This window comes from Callorhinchus milii, unplaced genomic scaffold (assembly GCF_018977255.1).
Source record: "Callorhinchus milii isolate IMCB2004 unplaced genomic scaffold, IMCB_Cmil_1.0 Scaffold6, whole genome shotgun sequence".
Classification (NCBI taxonomy): domain Eukaryota; kingdom Metazoa; phylum Chordata; class Chondrichthyes; order Chimaeriformes; family Callorhinchidae; genus Callorhinchus; species Callorhinchus milii.
Window position 1 is genome coordinate 3,225,618 of NW_024704747.1, and position 19,896 is coordinate 3,245,513.

The window sequence follows — 19,896 nt, forward strand, 5'->3', positions numbered from 1 at the left end:
ATAGAGTAATAATTCTATATACAGTCATAATTATAATATAGAGTAATAATTCTATGTACAGTCATAATTATAATATAGCGTAATAATTCTACATACAGTCATAATTACAATATAGAGTAATAATTCTATATACCGACATAATTATTATATAGAGTAATAATTTTAATATATACAATAATAATGATATATTCATCGGTCACTTTTTAATGCTGTATCATTAGAATAATCCTTGCATTCTGATTTTTTTAGTGTATCCAACGACAATAATAATCCTTGCATTTGATATAGCAGTTTATCGGATTTTCAGACGACTCAAAGCGCATCACAGAATATGCTGTAAAATGCATCGACTGTATTTTGTGGGCTAAACGCGGCAGTGAATTAGCAGACGGCAGTGTCCCACAAACAGTCGTGGATTGAGCGACCAAATCATCACTCAAGTGAAAGCTAGGGTTTGGTTATCTTTGGGCTACAAACACCCTTTAATTTCTGGCAACCTTGCTTTCTGCCCTGTCAAATCCATAGCGCTCCTCTGTGGCGAAATCCAACGACGACGGCGTCGTTTCACGCTTTCACGTCTCAAACCGCTTTGCGGGATTCCACTGTGAAGAGTAGATAACCCTATTTGCTATCCCGAGCGTAAGGATTTTCATTATTATTAAGGCAGTCAAGAGCACACTGCAACAAATGACGTTGTCGGCACATTTATTTTCGCAGCAAATTAAACCACCAGCTAAAACTGTTCAGCCCACAACGCTAGGAATAAAATAACAGTCCCTTATTCCTCCATACTGGCAGAGCATCTTCTAACTGCTGAGAAGCTATTAATCCTCAGCGTCTGCAACAACCAGAGGTCCCAATGGCTCTCTCTATCACGTGTGCCTCTCTCTCTGGGCTTTTGAATCCCAGCGTCTCTGTCTGTGCCACTCAATCTTGATTGCTCAGCGCACATCATCCTTCCCCTCCTATCCTTGCTCTCGCTCCCTGCAGTCAGTCAGGTAATCACCTGCTGCCTCACAGACCTTTTCCGGCAGATTAACAGCACCTTTCAACCTTAAGACTGTTCTCCCGCCCAGACCAGTCATGGCAGCTAAAATAATTTATTTCACGGTGCACGCCAGACCTGAACAGGCAGAATTTCGCAGCGACTGTCCAGCCCAAGATGTCAAAGGTAGGAGAAGTTTAACTCAGGGAATACCCAATGCATGAGATTGTATCATTTCAAGTCCTTATTCCCCCATCCCGAGTTTTACCCCGAGGGGCATCTGCACTCAAATTGAAAGAATAAGATGAGAAAGTAGTCAACATATGAGAGAAGCATTTAAGCAGAGACCTTCTGAGAAAGTCGCGATGCTCCCACTAAACATTACCTGTTCGTTCTGTGGTGTAACAGTGCTCTGTACACTGGCAGCCTTGGGTTCTGATTGAGCCCGAGGATGTAAAAATTATGTAGATTGTGTTTATTATTATTATTAATAATAATAATCCTTGCATTTGGTATAGTGCCTTAGCAATTCGTTGAGACATCTCAAAGTGCTTCACGGGATTCACTGTAAAGTGAATTGACTGAATATTTTGTATATTCCCTTTACTGTTGTACTTTTGCAGAGTTTTCATCGCATTATTATGAAATGAATAACAATCCTGGCATTTGTCAGCCTGGCTCAGTTGGTAGCACTCTCGCCTCTCAGCCAGAGAGACTGTGTGGGTTTGTAGGGATGTTGAGTTTAGGCTGATATACTGCAATACTGTACAGTGTTTGGGGAGGGGGGGGGAGTGTTGCATTCTGCAGATCAGATGTGCCGTCCTGCAGATCAGATGCCCCAAACCACGGTCCCATTGGTGCCAACAGATGAACGTTAGTGATCCCACTGCAGTTTTCGAAAAGTGAAAGGAGTTTCACCTGATGTCCTGGTTGACAGTTCCCCAGATAAAACCGGTCATTTACTTTATGGCTGTTCGTGGGACATTGAGGTGCACAAATTGGCTGCCCCGTTCGCCCACAGAATATGCAGTCACTGCACCTTACGGCAAACCCTGCGAATCGCTTTGAGACATCCTTCCAATGTAAAAAGGCGTTGTGTCAAATGCATGAATGGGTTCTGATTAGTTATCCTGACCTTTTGAGCGAACCGAATGCTTTTCCACAGAGACCCGAACATCTCGATCTATTTGCCAGTAGCGTCAGTGAATTGGGGGCTTGCTGCATTGGTGGCCAGCACGAAATCAGATGCGTCAGAACAGACCAAACATCTATTAGCTTCTTTGATTCAAATAAACATTAAGGGCCGTGTGGCTAGCTAAATCAGTTGAATGCAAATTAATTCTATTGTATTTAGTTGCGAAAGCTTTCAGTTACCAGGCCCGGTTTCCACTGGCTTTTCTCTTCCTGCTCACTAATTATCGTGTCAAGTTGAATGGCACCTGTTGAAAAGAAATGAAGGAACAAAAAAAAAAGATCCCATCGCACAACGCAAGTCCTAAGTATTGGCTGTCTGATTCTGATGCAAGCGGATTGACAGTCTTTTTTCATGTACCTTGGCGGACATCGATTATGTTTTTGCTGCGTGGGTGCTGTGGGTGAAAGTGCGGGGAGAAAATAGTCTCCCCATTGTGCACTGAGCAAGTGTGGGCATTAGTTTGGCTCAGTATGGTAGCACTCTCGCCTCTGCATTAGAAGATTGAGAGGAAAAGCCACTCCCTCTGTTAGGCACTTGGCTCATAATGACACTCCTGCACAACGCTGTGTGGTCAGAGGCACTCGCCTCGCAAGCGAGAGGACCTGGGTTCGATTCCCAGGCAGGGTGGCATTCGGGCAAGTTTCCTTACTCTACACACGTGCCTCTGTTTACCCGGCAGTAAGCAGGAACCCGGTGGTCAGTCGATTGGCGGATCGCTTTTCCGGGGGTGATAATCCCTTCAAAACAAAAATAAAATAAAAAACGTAATAATTTGATCACTCACTCCACGACTGTTTGTGGGACACTGCTGTGCGCAATTGGCTGCCCGGTTTCGCCCACAAAATACACAGTCAATTCGCTTTGCGGTATATTCTGTGAAGCGCTTCGAGTCATCTCGCAGACGTGATAAGACGCTATATCAAATGCAAGGATTGTTATTATCATTGTCAGATGTGTGAGCTTTGGATAAGGCGTTAAACTGCTTTGTTTTGAAATTGTGACTCAATTTGTGGATTTTCAAAAGCATTAGGTTTTATGACAGCGCTACTACAGGTCTGAAATTTCAGGCATCGGATATCAGATGTAATATACATTGTATTGCTACTAATAGTACAGTAGTACTAATTATACTGCCAGGGTCCAGTTATGATCCTTCTCGCTGCACCTTTGGCAATACTTGCCTTTCTATCTGCCTCAGTGCCATTCTGTTGCACTCCACCTCTGTGACCTCTACTACTTGGCTGTTCCTCTACTACTTGGCTGTTCCCTCCACTAACACCAACCTGCGTCATGTCTCTTGCCTGAACGATGGCCGATCTTTCAGCCATTCTGCCCCCGGGGACACCATCTCGGAGTTCCTCTGCCTCACCCCCTCCTGCCCCACTTTTAAGACCAGCCTTACATACGACCATTTATTTAATATGTGTATTTTTGGTTAAAATTTACTCCTGAAAGTTTGGGGTTCAGGTGTAATTTTCTCCACTTTATCATCTGTCTACTGTAAGCCACGCTCATTAAACAAAAGCTGAGCAGCTTCTTACATCGTGCCAAGGAGGTAAATTAACATAAAGTCATCGAGTGTAGATGGCTTAATTTACTTCCAGAGATCTGGAGTGAGTTAACAGCAATAAACTTTCTATTTATAAATGGCACACTGGCGGTAAACATTAAGCGGCTTGATTAATTGATCGAACTGTTGAAGTCATGGTGAGGATTCTGTTCTACACGAATCCTTGTGGGCACGACTGCCTTATAATGACGGGGTTTCAACAGTTGACTGGATTGCTGAATTCTGTACGGGTGCGTCCCATAACATTTGTGTACGTGCACAACGGCAACAGCTTGCATTTACACAGCTCCCTTCAGGTCAGAGAGCAGGTCAGGGAGGTAGGGGAGGTGCCAGGGCGTGAAGGGATTTGAAGACGAGAGTGAGAGGATCTTCGAATCAATCCGATCGGCGATAGCGAGCAAGTGGATGGACAATCAATTGTGATGGACAATTGGTGCTGTACAAATGCCCTGTGAGACATACGAATGAGCCATCTCTGCAAACCTAAGTACTACGAGGAAATATACGAGTAAAATTGCTTTACGTTTCATATTATCACCTTTTGCATTTTTTTAGTTCATCCTGGGCCTTCGGTCTGAGTACAACAACAACAACAACTTGCACTTACAAAGCGGGCTCCATGCAGGGTAGAGTCTCAGAGCGCTTAACGGTGACGGAGCTTGACTCCAAGCCGCGGGTGGGGGCGGGGGGGGGCAGGGGAGGTGGCTGTAAGCACGGTCGAAGAGGAAGATTTTCAGGCGGGACATGAAAAAGGGGAGGGAGGGAGGGGGCAAGACAGAGGGAGGGAGCAAGGCGGAGGGAGGGGGCAAGGCGGAGGGAGGTGGCAAGGCGGAGGGATTGAGGGAGGTCTCAAACAGCCTTGTGACAAAAAGACGGGCTGAATGTTCTCCTTATTTTCCTGCGCTTTCTATGTTTTTTGGGCTCAGAGAAGCGATGCAAATATTAACGATGAAAATAAACTTTTCTTTTAAGAAGATGACACGTCGCCTCTTCAAGACGAGTGCTCGCTTTGCGAATGGCAAATTGGAAGGCTTTGGCAACAGCAAACCTTTTTTTCCCCTCTAAAACTGGAAAAGAAAATTGGAGATGAAAAACGTACAGAACTCAGGATCTCTTCGCTCTCAGCTTGGTAGCAGGCAGGCTGACATAATTACCTGGTGCCAAAAAAGGGCGTCAGTTTCACCTGAGATATCCACAGCTGCCACCAATTATACAGAAAACATCCAATTATTTTCAGCGTGCGGAGGAAAAGGGCAGAAATTCCACCTGCATCTTGATTTGTTCCATTCGTGTGGCATTTCACTTTGTGGCTGTGTGTGTGGGGCTTGATCTGTGCGTAAATTGGCTGCCGCATTTCACCTACAAAAATGCACACTGGCTACACAACCTATATTATCATTATTACAATAATAATATAATAATAATAATAATAATGAAGCGTCTCAAAACACTTCACAGAATACACAGTGAAGCGAATGGACTGCATTTTGAGGGTGAAACCCGGCAGCCAATTGCACACGACAGTGTTCCATAAAAAGTCATGGATTTGAGTGACCACATTTTCTTTATGTGGGGGGGGGGGGATTTATTATCCCTTGAAAGCAATCTGCCAATCGACTGACAACCAGGTTCCTACTTACTGCCAAGTGAACAGAGGCGTGTGGAGTAAGGAAACTTGCCTAATTATTATTATTATTATTATTATTATTATAAGGTTTTGCTCTGCCTGGGAATCAAACTCAGGTCCTCTCGCTTGAAAGGCGAGTGGTCTAACCACCACGCTACAGAACTCCACATTGCAATATTTCCTGCGAAGGGCTTCGAGACGTTCTCCCGACACAAAAGCCACGTACCTCTGTTTCTGTTTGTTTTGCAGAGGTGTTCCGAGCAGCAGCTGAAGCCGGGCCTCACGACATCCTGAAATTGTACAACACAAAAGGCAGCATCATAAACATTTCGCCAAATCTCGAGGCTAACACCCTGCAAACGCGATACAAACTGGAGGTGGTCGCTGTTGACTGCAAGAGCGAGGTCATAGGTAAGCCATGAGACCAAGGCATCCGTACAGTGTAGCTTAACACTATACAGCACAGCTCAGCATTATACAGTGCAACTCAACACGACGCAGCACAGCTCAGTACCCCGAGGTGTGTGGAGTAAGTAAACTTGCCTGAGGTTTCGCCCCGCCAGGGAATCGAACCAAGGTCCTATCGCTTGCAAGGCGAATACTCTCACCACTACGCTACAGGACTCCACAAGTCACCGAGTAACTGTAACATGGAAGAGTGCCCCAAAATTTAGAGCAAATACAAGAAACCGAAGGTTTATACGTTGGCCACAGGAAAGTAAAGGTCGCTCTGATTAATTTGCAGGTTTGGACTTGGCTGCAGCATTGGGGATTGACCTGTGTGCTATGGAGAAAAGGTCCGTCATTCATGTCATTTCTATGTGTTATACCATTCGGGACGCAGAACAAGCTAATAATAAATAAATCATCCTTACATTTGGTGTAGTGCCTTTCACATTGGGAGGACATCCCATACCGTTTCATTGGATGTACTGTGAAGTGCAGTGACTCCGTGTGTGTTTGTGGGTGAACTCAGCAGTTACGTTGTGCACTGCAGTGTTTCACGTTCAGCCATGAAGTGGGTTTCAGAATCGAGCCCGCACGCTAAGGCGGTCTCTAGTCTGAGCCAGGCGGGTCCGCAGTAGTCCAGCACAGCACAGCCCAGCCTGGCTCATCGGCAGGACATGGAAGGGCAGACCAGTCACCGCGGGCAGGGAATCATCCCACTCTGCTCCTGTTAATCCTGCAAGCCAAAGCCTTGAAGGGTAGGATGGCCCGAGCTGGACAAACAGCGGGAAAGCTTGTCAGACAGTGATATTAATGGCCCTTTGCCCTCTCCCCGCACCCCAGGTTACAAGAACTGGAGAAGAAAGTTTTGGGAATGACTGGTGCGATGCCGTCCATTGTGTACGAGATGAGAAATCGCGTAGAAACATTTCGGGAGAAGCTTGAGGTGAGATGATTCCATTTCACACAATCCTGATAACGGGTGGTGGCTTGGGGCTAAATTGTAGTATTTCTTAACAGGATTCCTTTTCCCAATCTCAGTCCTACCAAACATCAGGAACCTCAGCAGCAGAAATAAATTGTGAGCAAGGTTCCCCATTCCCCATGGTGTTATTAATAATAATAATAATGATAATAATCCTTGCTTTTGATATAGTGCCTTATCAAATCTTCGAGACATCTCAATGCCCTTCACAGAATATCCTGGGTTCCTACTTACTACTTGGTGAATATAGGTGTCTGGAGTAAGGAAACTTGCCTGCGGATTTTCATGGGAGGAATTAGGAACCCGGTTGTCAGTCGATTGGCGGATCGCTTTCCGGGGCTAATAATGCCTCAAAAAAAAATGTGGTCACTCAATCCGCGACGGTTTGTGTGACACTGCTGTATGCAATTGACTGCCGTGTTTCCCCCACAAGTACACATTCAATCCACTTTACAGTATAATCTGTGAAACGCTTTTAATTTGTTTCTTCTATGTGATAAGGTGCTATATCGAATGCAAGGATTATTATCATCATTATTATTATTATTGCAAGACTGCGATCACAGCACAAGTAACTTGTTGCCGTCTCGTTGTTTCCTTATTTAGAGTGTCGAGCACCTCAGCTGGCTGGGATTATTTAAAGAGCTGACAGAAGGTACGGACAAACTGTCCCACTTCTATCACAACCGCCCCCTCCGAAAATCCGAGGAAGAGTGTCAGCAAGTGCTGGAAAAGTACCTGCAAATGAGGTATAACGTGAGTTTCAGAGAAATCAAGTTGCTGACACCACGGAATCACAGAATCCTACACCGCAGAAGGTGGCCATTCGGCCCATCTCTTTGAAAGATCTATCCAACCGAGCCCCACTCCCCTGCTCTTTCCCCACGGCCTTGCAATTTATTTTCCTTTTCAAGCATCCAATTCACTTTTGAAGGTGATTATCGAATCTGCACGCATCACCCTCGCAGGCAGCGCATTCCAGGTCGTAACAAACTCGTTGTGCTAAAAAAAACTGTCCTCATCACCCCTCTGATGTTATTATTATTAATATTAAGTTGTTTAACTATTTGAAAGGCATTATATAACTTTAATGTTGTTGATGTAGTTATAAACGGATTTCCAACCATTGAAATATCTTGCTCTTCACATCTGTCGTGTACACTTATGTGAAGTGACATCTTTAATGTACAGTTTGTCTGATTCCTCTTAAATGCAGCACTCTGGAAGTTACAAAGGACGTCAAACAGTATCTAAAGACACCGACATTTAATAACTGGTACGTAAGTATTTTCGTTCCCGATTCCAGCAAATGGATTTATTTATTATTTAACCTGACATTAATTTGCTCCTTAATTAGCTGAACGAAAGCATCAAAAAGCAATCATTCTGCTCTGCTCTGTATCTTTCATCTCTGCGTTAATGAATGCGTGAATTTTATCGCGCGCATCGGAGACCTGAATTTCAACCTAGTCTCAGCCTCGTGTAAGATCGCTTTGTCTCGAAATTCAAGGTAATGAAAAATTGTGGAAAATATTTAAATTTAGTGCTATCCTGAAAGTTGGTTTTACCAGGCAAGTCAAAACTTTAGGCAAGATTCCTTACTCCACACGCTTCTGTTCACCTAATAGTAAGTAGGAACCTAGTTTTTAGTGATTGGCGGATAGTTTTTTGGGGGTAATAATCCCTCCCCAAAAAACATGTCATCAATCAGTCCACGACTGTTTGTGGGACACTACTGTGTGCAATTGGCTGCTGCATTTCTCCCATAAAATACATAGTCAATTAGTTTTACAATACCGTGAAGCGCTTTGAGACATCACAACAATGTGATAAGGAGCTACATAACTGTCAAGTGAGATTGCCTTGAGATGCGTTCCAAGCTCGACTGTCCTCAGCTGCTGATGGCAGTGAAAAGGATGAGTTAAGTGCACACCAAGCTCGGAGGAAAAAGCTCATCGCTTCCTACCATTATCCCAGAGATACTAATTTTAATATCGCATCATTTGAGGCAGCAGCTGCACCTGCTGATTTAATGTGAAGATTATGTGGACCTCCAAAGTTCTGCAGATGCTGAAGTAGCAGTTGAAGTGCCCCTGGTTAACATATGCCTTTTTAATCCACAATGCAAACCACTATTCGTATGTAAAAAGTTCTGCTGGCTGCTTCTGTGTCTCAATGATTTTGGAGTTGAAAGAAAATACTGCTATCTTATCATCATAATAATAATCCTCGCATTTAATATACAGCAGCATCTTGCATTTATATAGTGGGGTAGCATCTTGAATAATAATTACAGCACCTTATCATGTCATTGAGTTGACTTAAGGAGCTTCACAGAATATACTGTGAAGTGAATTGACTGTATATTTTGGCGAAAAGCGGCCACCAATTGTGCAAAGCAGCGTCCCACAAGTAGTCGTGGATTGAGTGACCAAATTATTATTATTGTTTTTTGAAGGGATTATCACTCCCAGAAAGTGCCAATCAACTCACAGCCAGGATCCTACTTACTGCTAGGTAAACAGCGGTGTGTGTGGAGTAAGAAACTTTTCTAAGGTTTCGATGCACGCGGGAATCGAACCTAGGTCCTCGTGCTTGCTCGTGAGTGCGATAACCGCTACGAAATTGGACCCCAGTACGGTGCCTTTCACGTTGGGAGGATATCTCAAAGCGCTTCGCAGGATACACTGTAAAGGGTGTTTTCACAAATGAGTGTGTGTGTGAGGGAGGTGCGGTGGGTGGGGGGGGGGGGGGGGGAGAGAAGTGGAACAGGAAAGCAGTTTATTTATCAACGAGGAACAAAACAAAACAAAACCTGCTAATAACGTAATAATAATGTCCTTTTTTTTAGTGAAACCATATCCTATATAAACTGCGTGGCGTTTCGGTTTGGGTGAGCTGTTTCCTCTCAAAGCTCCTCTCGCTGTTCGCAGACACTTTAAAAAAAAAATCGCCTCGAAACCGCAGTTAATTAGGAGGGGTATTTTTTGTTCTAAACGCACACTTAAACGTCATGACATTGGATGAAAGCAGCTCTGCCTTTTTGCAATTCACAACATCACTGCTACCAAAGCGAGAGCTGGGTTGAATTCACCAATGTCTCCGGACCGCTAGCTTTCAGCCGTCACACTGCTTAAGTGCAAAGTGATCAAAGACCTATGTGCGAGCCTCCTCCTTTCATATTTATGAGGGGTGCAGCAGAGAGAAAATAGGAAGTTAAATAGATCTCAGACTGATTTCCATTAGGAGAGCTCTTAGCTTGCGGTGTCCTGTTTCGCTTAACAAAAGCCCAAATAACAACAAGGCCAGATAACATTGATATTTTTCAATGATCTACCAAAGTGCGTGGTATCTTTGAAGTCCGTTTGCACCGAAAAAAATCCCTTTAATTCAGATACTGTGTTTTCAAAGCACTTTTTTCTCTTTGATGAGCCTTCCCCAGAGTGATATGTACGTTTAGGAGTTCAGCAAAACGCTCGCACCAAGAGGCTTTCTCGTTTCTTTATGAGGAGAGAAGGAAGAGAAGAGAAGGGAGCAATAGTGGATCAGGCATTACAACGTTCAGGATTTTTTCAACGCAGTACCCGAACTCTGACATTGGATTCCTGTAGCATATTGGTTAGCACGCTCGCCAGTTAAGCAAGTTTCCTTAATCCACACAGCTCTGTTTACTTAGCAGTAAGTAAGTCGATTGTTAGTCGATTGGTGGATCACTTTCTGTGGGTAATAATCCATCGTGATCGCTCCAATCCACGTCTGTTTGCAGGACAATCGCTGTGGCAATTGGGTTCCGCGTTGTGTCCACAAAACAATTTACTTTGCAGTAAGCGCTTTGAGATGTCTCAACAACACTAAATGAAATGCAAGGATCATAATTATTATTAATATTATTATTATTACTGCAGTCATTTTACAGCAACTTAAGTGATGAGGCTCTGTGCTGATCAAGAGCGCAGGCTCAACTGTGTTGTGGGGCCCGTCTTGACTTGCAATGATGGCTACATCAGGGTAATGGAAATCTGGAACTCTCTCTCTCTCTCGCCCAAAAGTCTGTGGAACCATTCCAATCTTCAATGCTGAGGTGGATAGATTTTTGTTAGGTCAGGGTATCAAGAGATAATAATAATAATAATTAATGACAATAATAATCGTTGCATTCAATATAGTGCCTTACCACATCTTTGAGACGTCTGAAAGTGTTTCACAGAATACACTGTAAAGTGAATTGAATGTGTATTTTGTCAGCGGCAATTGGAGTTGAGGTACAGGATCAGCCTTGATCTATGATTTTATTTTGGGGAGGACAAATTTGCAAGCCTCTGGGGAGAGCGCGGGGGAGTGGGATTAATTTGGACAGCTCTTTCAAGAGCTGGTATGGGCTCGATGGAACCGAACGGTCTCCTTCTTGTGCTGTATAATTCTATGATGATAGAAAAAGGCTAGAGGGGCTGAAAGGTCTACTCCTGTCCCTATGGACATTACTTGCTCCTCTCTGCTTTTTGCCGGTCAGGCAGTGGGAAGATGCCGAGATGATGGTCTTGCTTCAGCTGATGTACACGGACCTCGATTTCACGACCAAGTTCAACATAGAGATGGAAGTCCTGCAGCAGTTCCTCTCCGATGTCTATCGCCATTACAACAACATCCCCTTCCACAACTTTAAGCACTGTTTCTGCGTCACTCAGATGGTGAGATGCTGCAGCAATGGGGCGATGGGTTGAATCCGGCCGGGTGTCAGCCTGGCTCAGTCGGGAACCCTCTCACCTCTGGGTCAGAAGGTTGTGGGTTCAAGCCCCCCCCACCCACGGCGGGACTTTGAACTCACAGCCCTTGGTGATTTTCCGTTGCTCTTTTTTTTTTCTTTTTTTTAAATTTTGAATCCTCGTTCTTCTTCGAATAGAGCAAACTTTGGTTCAAAAAAAAATAATAATGTGGTCACTCAATCCACGACTGTTTGTGGGGACACCGCTGTGCGCGATTGGCTGTTGCGTTTCGCCCACAAAATATACACTCAATTCGCTTTACGGTATTTTCTGTGAAGCGCTTTGAGACGTCTCGAAGACGCGATAAGGCGCTGTATCAAATGCGAGGATTATTATTGGTTATTTATGGTGAATACGGCGAACTCAGGAGGGAGCACAGCTTTTAGAAGGATACGAGTGCTGCCTAATTATGTGCCGCTGACTAATTTCAAGAGCTCTTAGAATAGAGGCCAGACGTGAACCAACTCTCTGTCTGTACAGCGTAGGTGAGCCAGGATGTAATGGACTCATTCATGTTGAAGAGGCCATTCACATCCTAATCTATGCCGGCCACAGAAACACCCGCAAACAAGCAGCTGCAATTTATTTCTCTGCCGAGCTTTCAGCACGATGTTAGTTCTGACAGCTTGACCCACCCCCCCACAAACCCCCCCCCTCACTTATCCCCACCCCAATTCCAACTGAAGTAACGATTGCTTTTCCCTACCGACATCCACTAAACATCAAATAAATAATAATCATAATAATAATCCTTGCCTTTGATATAGTATCTTATCAGGTCTTTGTGACATCCCAAAGCGCTTCACAGAATATACTGGAAAGTGGATGGACTGTGTATTTTTGTGGGTGAAACGCGGCAGCCAATTGCGCACAGCAGCGTCCCACAAACAGTCGTGGATTGAGTGACCGAATTATTATTATTATTATTATTTTGAAGGGATTATTAGCTCCTTTTCACCAGCCAAATAAAACAAACCCTACATCAAAACACAGGAAGGTCAATGAGCCTGTTCCGCCAATTTATTAGATCATTTAATTCAATTTTATCCCATTTTCCTGCCGGGCCCCACAAACAGTGAATGATCAATTTTATTTGGGGGATTGTTGTCCACGACACTGAGACAAACTCCCTTGAATATGCACTGCAGTATTTCTGTTCTGTCTGATACACAGTCACTACACTTCACAGTGAAATCCTGTGAAGCGCTTTGAGACGTCTGGATGACGAGATAAAGCGCTATACATCACTATAATAATGTGGTGCAATGTGTCTTCTGTGCAGATGTATGGGCTGATCTGGTTAACAGACCTTCAAAGCAATATGGACGACATTGATATCCTGACAATGCTAACCTCAGCAATCTGTCATGATCTGGACCACACAGGATATAACAATGCATATCAGGTAACACATTCCCTAATAATAATAATAATGCTTTAATTTGATATAATAATAATAATCATTGCATTTGATATAGCGCTTTTCACGTCTTCGAGACGTCTCAAAGGGCTTCGCAGAATATGCTGTAAAGTGAATTGACCGTATATTTGTGGGCGAAACGCGGCGGCCAATTGCACACAGCAGAGTCCCCACAAACAGCCCTGGATTAAGAATGACCAATTTTTTATTTTTACTGTTTTTTTTGAGGTAGTGGCTTATCACGTCGTTGAGACGTCTCAAAGCGCTTCACAGAATATATTGTAGCAGCCAATTGCACTCAACCGTCGTGGATTTCTTTTATCTTTGACTCCCAGAAAGCAATCTGCCAATCGACTAACACCCGGCTCACTACTTATCTGGGTAAACAGAGGCGTGCGGAGTAAGGAAACTTGCCTAAGGTTTCTCCCCGCCCAGGAATCGAACCCGGGTCCTCTCATTTGCGAGGCGAGCGCTCAAACCACGATGCTATGGGACTCCATAAATCAGGATTCAGCTTTACAAATATTTTTTATTCATGTTTCCGGATGCAAACTGCCTCAGATTTGCCAGCTCATTGCCCGCGAACTTCATTTTTAAAATGAGTTTCATTTATTTTTGTTGCTAAGTCAAATCGACATTTTTACGCTAACTTTCACCCCACAAATTGAATCGGATACCGTGGATAGAGGAGTATTGACAACTTTCTCAAAATCTGATCTGCGATTAAAATTTCTGTGAAGCGCTTTGAGGCTTTGGGATGACTTGATATGGTGTTGTATCAAACACAAAAAATATTATTATCATCATCATTATTCTCACTCGCTTTTCTGATGGGTGGCGTCATTTTTCCCATAAGTTGGAAAATGCTTTCTTTACCTTCAGATCAATGCTCGCACGGAACTGGCCTTGAGGTACAATGACATCTCGCCTCTGGAGAACCATCACTGTGCCGTAGCCTTTGAGATCCTAGAAAAGGTAACTAACAACAGCATTCATGTAGTGCCCTACACACCTGGTAGCATCTTGGAGCGCTCAACAAATTTGGAAGGGGTACGTACTTGAAGAGGAACATTATAAACAGGGCCCAAGGAACAAGCAGGGAATTGTTTTTTGACCAGTTAGCTCAAGTAGAGGAGCTATTACCAGCACAAGCTCGATGCACCAAATGGCCTCCTGTACATTGGATGTTTACATCCAATGGTTGTTTGATCAGTGTGTCCTCCTTTAAAACCTAAGCAGAACTGTAGCGGAATATCAGAATGTTCACCCCCCAAAAATGCAGTCACTACATTTTATCCTGTGAAGCACTTTGATTTCCTTGACTCCTTTAACCCTAAATCACTGTAACCCTTACATCTGATATCGTACCGTTCGATAATGTGAAATGCACTATTGCAGACGTAAGGATTTTTTATTATTAGTTTTACTATTATTATAGTAAAATTAACGAACAAACGTTTGCCTTTCCTTAAAAAAGAAACCACTGCCATTAAGACAATTATTGATTGGACCTGAAACAACTGAAAAGTAAGGAATATGAATCCTGAACACAACAAAACACTTTGCTACACATAACTGCGTTAATCCGTCAGCAAACGATAAATGACCATAACTATAATTTTCCATCTTCCCGGTCTGCGTAGCCTGGAAGCAACATATTCCGAAATTTGACAACCGAGCAATACAAGAGGATTCGTGAGGGGATGATAAAGTGAGTATTCCCACATGCCGGTTAGCTTTATCAGCCCCCAACCCCCCCCCCCCCCCCCCCCAACCCTTTCTAACACTCTCAACAGGCTTCAGGACATGGTATTTGCAAGACGGGCGAAAGACTCGTAAATGTTGAACCCTGCTGTAAACTGCCGTGAGTCACGCTGGTGTGATTTACCTCCAAGAGTGGAGTGCTGTATCCAATAAGTGGACTCCTGTAGCATATTGGTTAGAGTGCTCGCCTCGCAAGCGAGAGGACCTGGATTCGATTCCCGGGCGGGGCAAAACCTTAGCCAAGTTTCCTTACACCACACGCCTCTGTTTACCTAGCAGTGAGTAGGAAGCCGGTTGTTAGTCGATTGGCGGATCGCTTTCCGGGGGTAATAATTCGTTCAAAATGCATAAAGGAATAAATAAATAGATCACTGAATCCGCAACTGTTTGTGAGACGCTACTGTGCGCAATTGGCTGCCACGTTTGGCCCACAAAGTATAGTCAATTCACATTACCCTGCTGAATGTGGCCCAAACCGTAGACAAATGAAACAATGCAGAACGTTTGTGACATTTGGATCATTGTGTCATGTTTCGGTTCCAATTTCTCTTTTGCCTCAGGAAATCTTGGCTGGGTTTGTGCAATCATTAAAGAAATAATTGGTGGTTCGTTCAAATCCTGAGAGAAGAAAGCTAAGCAATGAATAGCATCGAAACGTAAGCCGTTAACTCAATCAAGTGACTGAGGTGGCATGACAATGAATTATAACAGATTGAACACCCCGTAGTTCAACCGCTTCTGCCACCTCAGACTATGGCAGTAAAGGATGCTCTTTGACAATGAAGGCACAATCCTAATTGAATGTAACACCTTTAAGCAATGCTTCTTGACATCAGTCAGTCTGCGGACTCTTCCTGCTGTAACCTAGAGATGTAATCTGTACGAGAGCAAGTTTGCTCTCGAAGGTGCACTGTAATAACATGGGTTTACTCCCCTGCGCCATGTCCTCTAGCTCTGCCAACACCAACCTCCTTAATTCATTCTCCCCCCCCACCCCCTCACCCCCACTGCATCTCACCATCGCATGCAAGCCTTCAGCCACTTTTACCCACTGATAATCTCTCCCCCACATCCCTCCCCGGTTTACTAATTCGATAGTCACGCATTTCCTATTCGGGAACCTGTTAAGAAATACCGGCAATCAGACCCCGTCGCCCTCTTGTTTTAACCTTAGGTGCATTCTTGCCACGGATATGACTCGTCACAATGACATTCTGAACCGGTTCAGAGCAATCCTGCCAGTGTTTGACTTTAACAACAAAGAGCACAAGGATATTGTGAGTACCAACCTTTTTCAGCTTCTCTTTTAGTATTACCGACCGCACCTATTCTGTTTCTTTATGCATCTCCAATTTACAGCCTTATCCGTACACTTAGCCTCACACCGGTGACAGTTAGGGTCACTGTTAACTATCGCGTTCTTGAAAGCTGTGATCCGTCTACAGTAAAACTTGCACGAGTCTGATCTGTATAAATCGTACAATCGCCTAAATCGTACATCTGCCCAAGTCCCGCTGAATTTCCTATTATTTATAAGTTCCACGTAACTCATGCTTCGCAGAAGTCACATTGCGGGTTTCGCCCGCAAAATATACAGTCAATTCACTGGACAGTATATTCTGTGAAGCGCTTTGAGTCACCTCGACAACACGATAAGGTGTTAAATCAAATGCAAGGATTATTATTATTACTTGTTAAATGTATGGTCCCAGCTGATAAGACTTATGTGAGGTTTACTGGATGACTAAAGATAATATCCTCAGATAGATCAAGTTCCAAATTAAGTCCAATGAATCTCACCCTTTACCGTTTTCTTGCAGCTCACGATGATCATAATAAAAGTTAGCGACATCTCCAACGAAGCCCGACCCATGGATGTGGCTGAGCCATGGCTGGACTGTTTGCTGCAGGAGTTTTTCAACCAGGTAATTAATCATAATAATAATAATAACAATCCTTGCATTTGGTACAGTGCCTTATCGCGTCGTTGAGACGTCTCAAAGCGCTTCACAGGATATACTGTAAAGTGGATTGACTGTGTTTTGTGGGCGAAACGCGGCAGCCGATTGCGCACAGCGGCATCCCACAAACAGGCGTGGATGATCCGCCAATCGTCTAACAACCGGGTTTCTACTTACTACTGGGTAAACAGAGGCGTGTGGAGTAAGGAAACTTGCCGAAGGTTTCGCCCTGCCCGGGAATCGAACCCAGGTTTGGTTTGACCTAACCACTACGCTACAGGACTCCAGGATTAGAGGGAGTTCTGAAAAGTGGAGGCATATTGCTGAATGATCAGCCAGGATGGTGGGATTGAGAGATGGTGGGGGTTGCAAGGTATTCCCGGGTTTGAGAACTCTTGAATCCAATCCCCATCTCAGGTGCAATCCTTTGACTGTTTAGCGCCTTGGGACGCCCTCCTGACATGAAAGGTGCTATATACGGATGCAATTTGTTATTGTTGAGTTTCGTTGGATAGGCACAAAGACAACCACAGTTCCCTGTGGTGAGGGTGTTTGTTGCTCAGTAGTAACCCTCTGCTCTGGGACCCTACCCTGCCTGAGGGGTGCTGTGTAAATGCAAGTTGCTGTTGTTGTTGTTGGGCAATAATCAGCAGACGCTTGGTTTCAGAGCGACAAGGAGAAGCTGGAAGGGCTCCCAGTCTCGCCGTTTATGGACAGGGATAAGGTCAGAAAGTCATCATCGCAAACTGGCTTCATCCGCTTTGTGCTGCTACCGTTGTTCATCGAACTGGCAAACCTCTTCCCCAATTTGGAGGTGAGTCAGAAAGACCCCAGACTCCAGACCACAACTTCCTCTAATCCCTCAACTCTCTCCCTCAATCCCTCCGCCTTGTCCCACACCCCCCCTCCTTCCCCTCTCTTAGATCACGACTGAAGACCTTCCTCTTTGACCGTGCTTATAGTCACTCCCTCGTCCTGGTTCAGCGTCAGGTTCCGTCACTGTTAAGCACTCACTCCGAGACACTGCCCGGTGTGAAGGGCGCTGTATATGTTCAAGTTGTGGTTGCTTTGTTGCTGTGTTAAAGCATATCCTGCAGGCGAGCGACTGCCCTGGCGGGGGGGGGGGAGAGCTCAGAGCTCAGGAATTCCCCCTAATCTTAGCCTGCAAGACTCTTTTGTCTTAAGATTTATTGTCGCACAGAATTGTGGATAATCCTCAAATCGAATCTCAATTCGAGAGCCAATTTCTTGTTAAGAACTGCGGAAAACTGAAGACTGAATTTAAGAATTTTCCACATGTCTGCCGTTTCCCCCGAAGCCACTTGGGGGAGCTCATTGAAATGGTAATAATAATAATAATGGTAATAATCCCTAGATTTGAAATAAGGCCTTTCGAGTCCGGAGGACGTCTCAAAGCGCTTAACGGGATTTACTGTAAAGTGTCGTCACTGTGTGTTTTGTAGGCAAACGCGGAATTGATCTTAGAAAATAAACGTGTGAAAGCTAATAAGGTAGTTTTGTTTCGGCAGCAACATCTCATCGATCCTGTCCGAAAGGCTTTGGACTATTACACCGAGATGGAAAACGCCTTGGAAATGGGGAAGCAAAGCCAAGCGGGGAGCGAGAAGGGGGCAAAGGTGTCAGAGAAGGACACGGAGAAGCCAAAGAGTGGAGAACAGCCTGAGCACAAGAAACCTGAGAAGGCAACCCAGCTTAGAGCAGTCACTGGCAGCGTCTCACACAAAGCGAAAGCAGTCAGATCCCCACAGAACAGTGACAAGAAATGAGAGCCCGCAGCATCTCCTCGCAACAACAATAATACAGTGGAATAAAAACTCACAAGTCGTACCAGTTGGGAACATACATTTAATACGACTTGTGCAAAGTATGAGTTATGTCAAACTTGCATAGAATAGAAACTCTTGAACGGAACTTGGGCAGATGTACCACTTAGGTCATTGTAATAATAATAATAATAATCCCTCCAAAAACCAAGAAACAATAATAAATTGGTCATTTTCAATCTACGACTGTTTGTGGGACATTGCTGTGCACAATTGGCTGCCGCGTTCGCCCATAAATATACAGTCAATTCACTTTACAGTGTGTTCTGTGAAGCGCTTTGGGACGTCCTCCCGACGTGAAAAGCGCTATATCAAATGCAAGGATTATTATTATTATTATTATTATTATTGTACGACTTATACCAGATCAGACGCATGCGAGTTTTACTAGAATAATAATATTCCTCGCATTTGATACGGCACCTCATCATGATGTCGAGACGTCGCAAAGCGCTTCACGGGACACACTGTAAAAGTGAAGTGACTTGAGTATTTTGTGGGCGAAACCTGGCAGCCAATTGTGCGCAGCGATGCCCCACAAACAGTGGTGGAGTGAGTGACCAATTTAATACAATTCCGATCGACTCCCTGGAACTCCGTTCCAGAAGCAGATTTTTACGGGTGACATTTGCGACGTTCTATAAATGTCCCTCGTGCTAATTATCACAAGGATAGCTGCAAAGACCGTGCTATTTCTCGTTTCTCACACCAGCTCTCTTGTGAAAATTAGCAGAAGGAAACTCACTGTGAAGTCATCGCAGATTTCATTCCTATGTTTGGCTTTTCATTGAGCAACAAGGATGATACCCAGTGTCAGAGGAATGATCAGGAAAGCTAGGGACAAAGATCGGACCTTATAGAAGTGTATATATAACATTTTATAACAAATATGACTCCTAATCATCCTTGCATTTGATATATCACCTATAGCAGTGTCCCACAAACAGTCATGAATTGAGTGACCACATTTTTTTTTGAGGGATTACGATCCCAAGAAAGCGATCTTCCTTTCGACTAACAATCAAGTTTCGACTTACTGCTACGTTAGTAGACGCGCGTGGGCTAAGGAAACTTGACGCAGCGATGGGAAAGAGGTAGGGTGAGTGTTGTGTAAGAATTAATTCAGATGGGCCAAAGAGTGTGCGTGTGTGAGCAAAGACACCAGCACAAATGGGCTCCCCTTGTCAACAGATCCCCACTTCCCAGAATTGGGATCTAATCAACGTGTTGGCTTTTCCTGATTGGAGACATGGTGATGATAGGCAATTGGCAATGCGGACCATTGGTGGATTTCGCCATTTCCCTTCTTTCGGTGCCGGAAGCAGGTATCGTAGC

At 44.3% G+C, this 19,896-nt stretch overlaps 1 protein-coding gene across 2 annotated transcripts; it reads left to right on the plus strand.

Annotated features, from left to right (window-relative positions):
- Positions 1-920: 920 nt before the first annotated feature.
- LOC103180439 (high affinity cGMP-specific 3',5'-cyclic phosphodiesterase 9A) lies at positions 921-18,641 on the plus strand. 2 transcript variants are annotated; one of them, XM_007896288.2, is made up of 14 exons: positions 921-1,171; positions 5,627-5,788; positions 6,123-6,174; positions 6,668-6,770; positions 7,416-7,558; positions 8,026-8,085; positions 11,320-11,497; positions 12,855-12,977; positions 13,875-13,967; positions 14,636-14,703; positions 15,931-16,033; positions 16,577-16,681; positions 17,385-17,531; positions 18,247-18,641. In XM_007896288.2, exons 1-14 carry the CDS (start codon positions 1,084-1,086, stop codon positions 18,502-18,504), a joined length of 1,683 nt encoding a protein of 560 aa, XP_007894479.2. In that variant the 5' UTR covers positions 921-1,083; the 3' UTR covers positions 18,505-18,641. The 2 variants fall into 2 exon arrangements, with proteins under 2 accessions (XP_007894479.2, XP_042192458.1); XM_042336524.1 differs by lacking the exons at positions 921-1,171; positions 6,123-6,174 and having other exon boundaries at positions 5,727-5,788.
- The last annotated feature ends 1,255 nt before the right edge of the window (positions 18,642-19,896 follow it).

Excerpts from the sequence above, each read along its gene's own strand:
- LOC103180439 (XM_007896288.2), top strand. The coding sequence starts at position 1,084 with ATGGCAGCTAAAATAATTTATTTCACGGTGCACGCCAGACCTGAACAG. Across the intron at positions 5,789-6,122 it reads CTGCAAGAGCGAGGTCATAG|GTTTGGACTTGGCTGCAGCA; the intron begins GTAAGCCATGAG and ends ATTAATTTGCAG. Across the intron at positions 14,704-15,930 it reads ATTCGTGAGGGGATGATAAA|GTGCATTCTTGCCACGGATA; the intron begins GTGAGTATTCCC and ends TTTTAACCTTAG.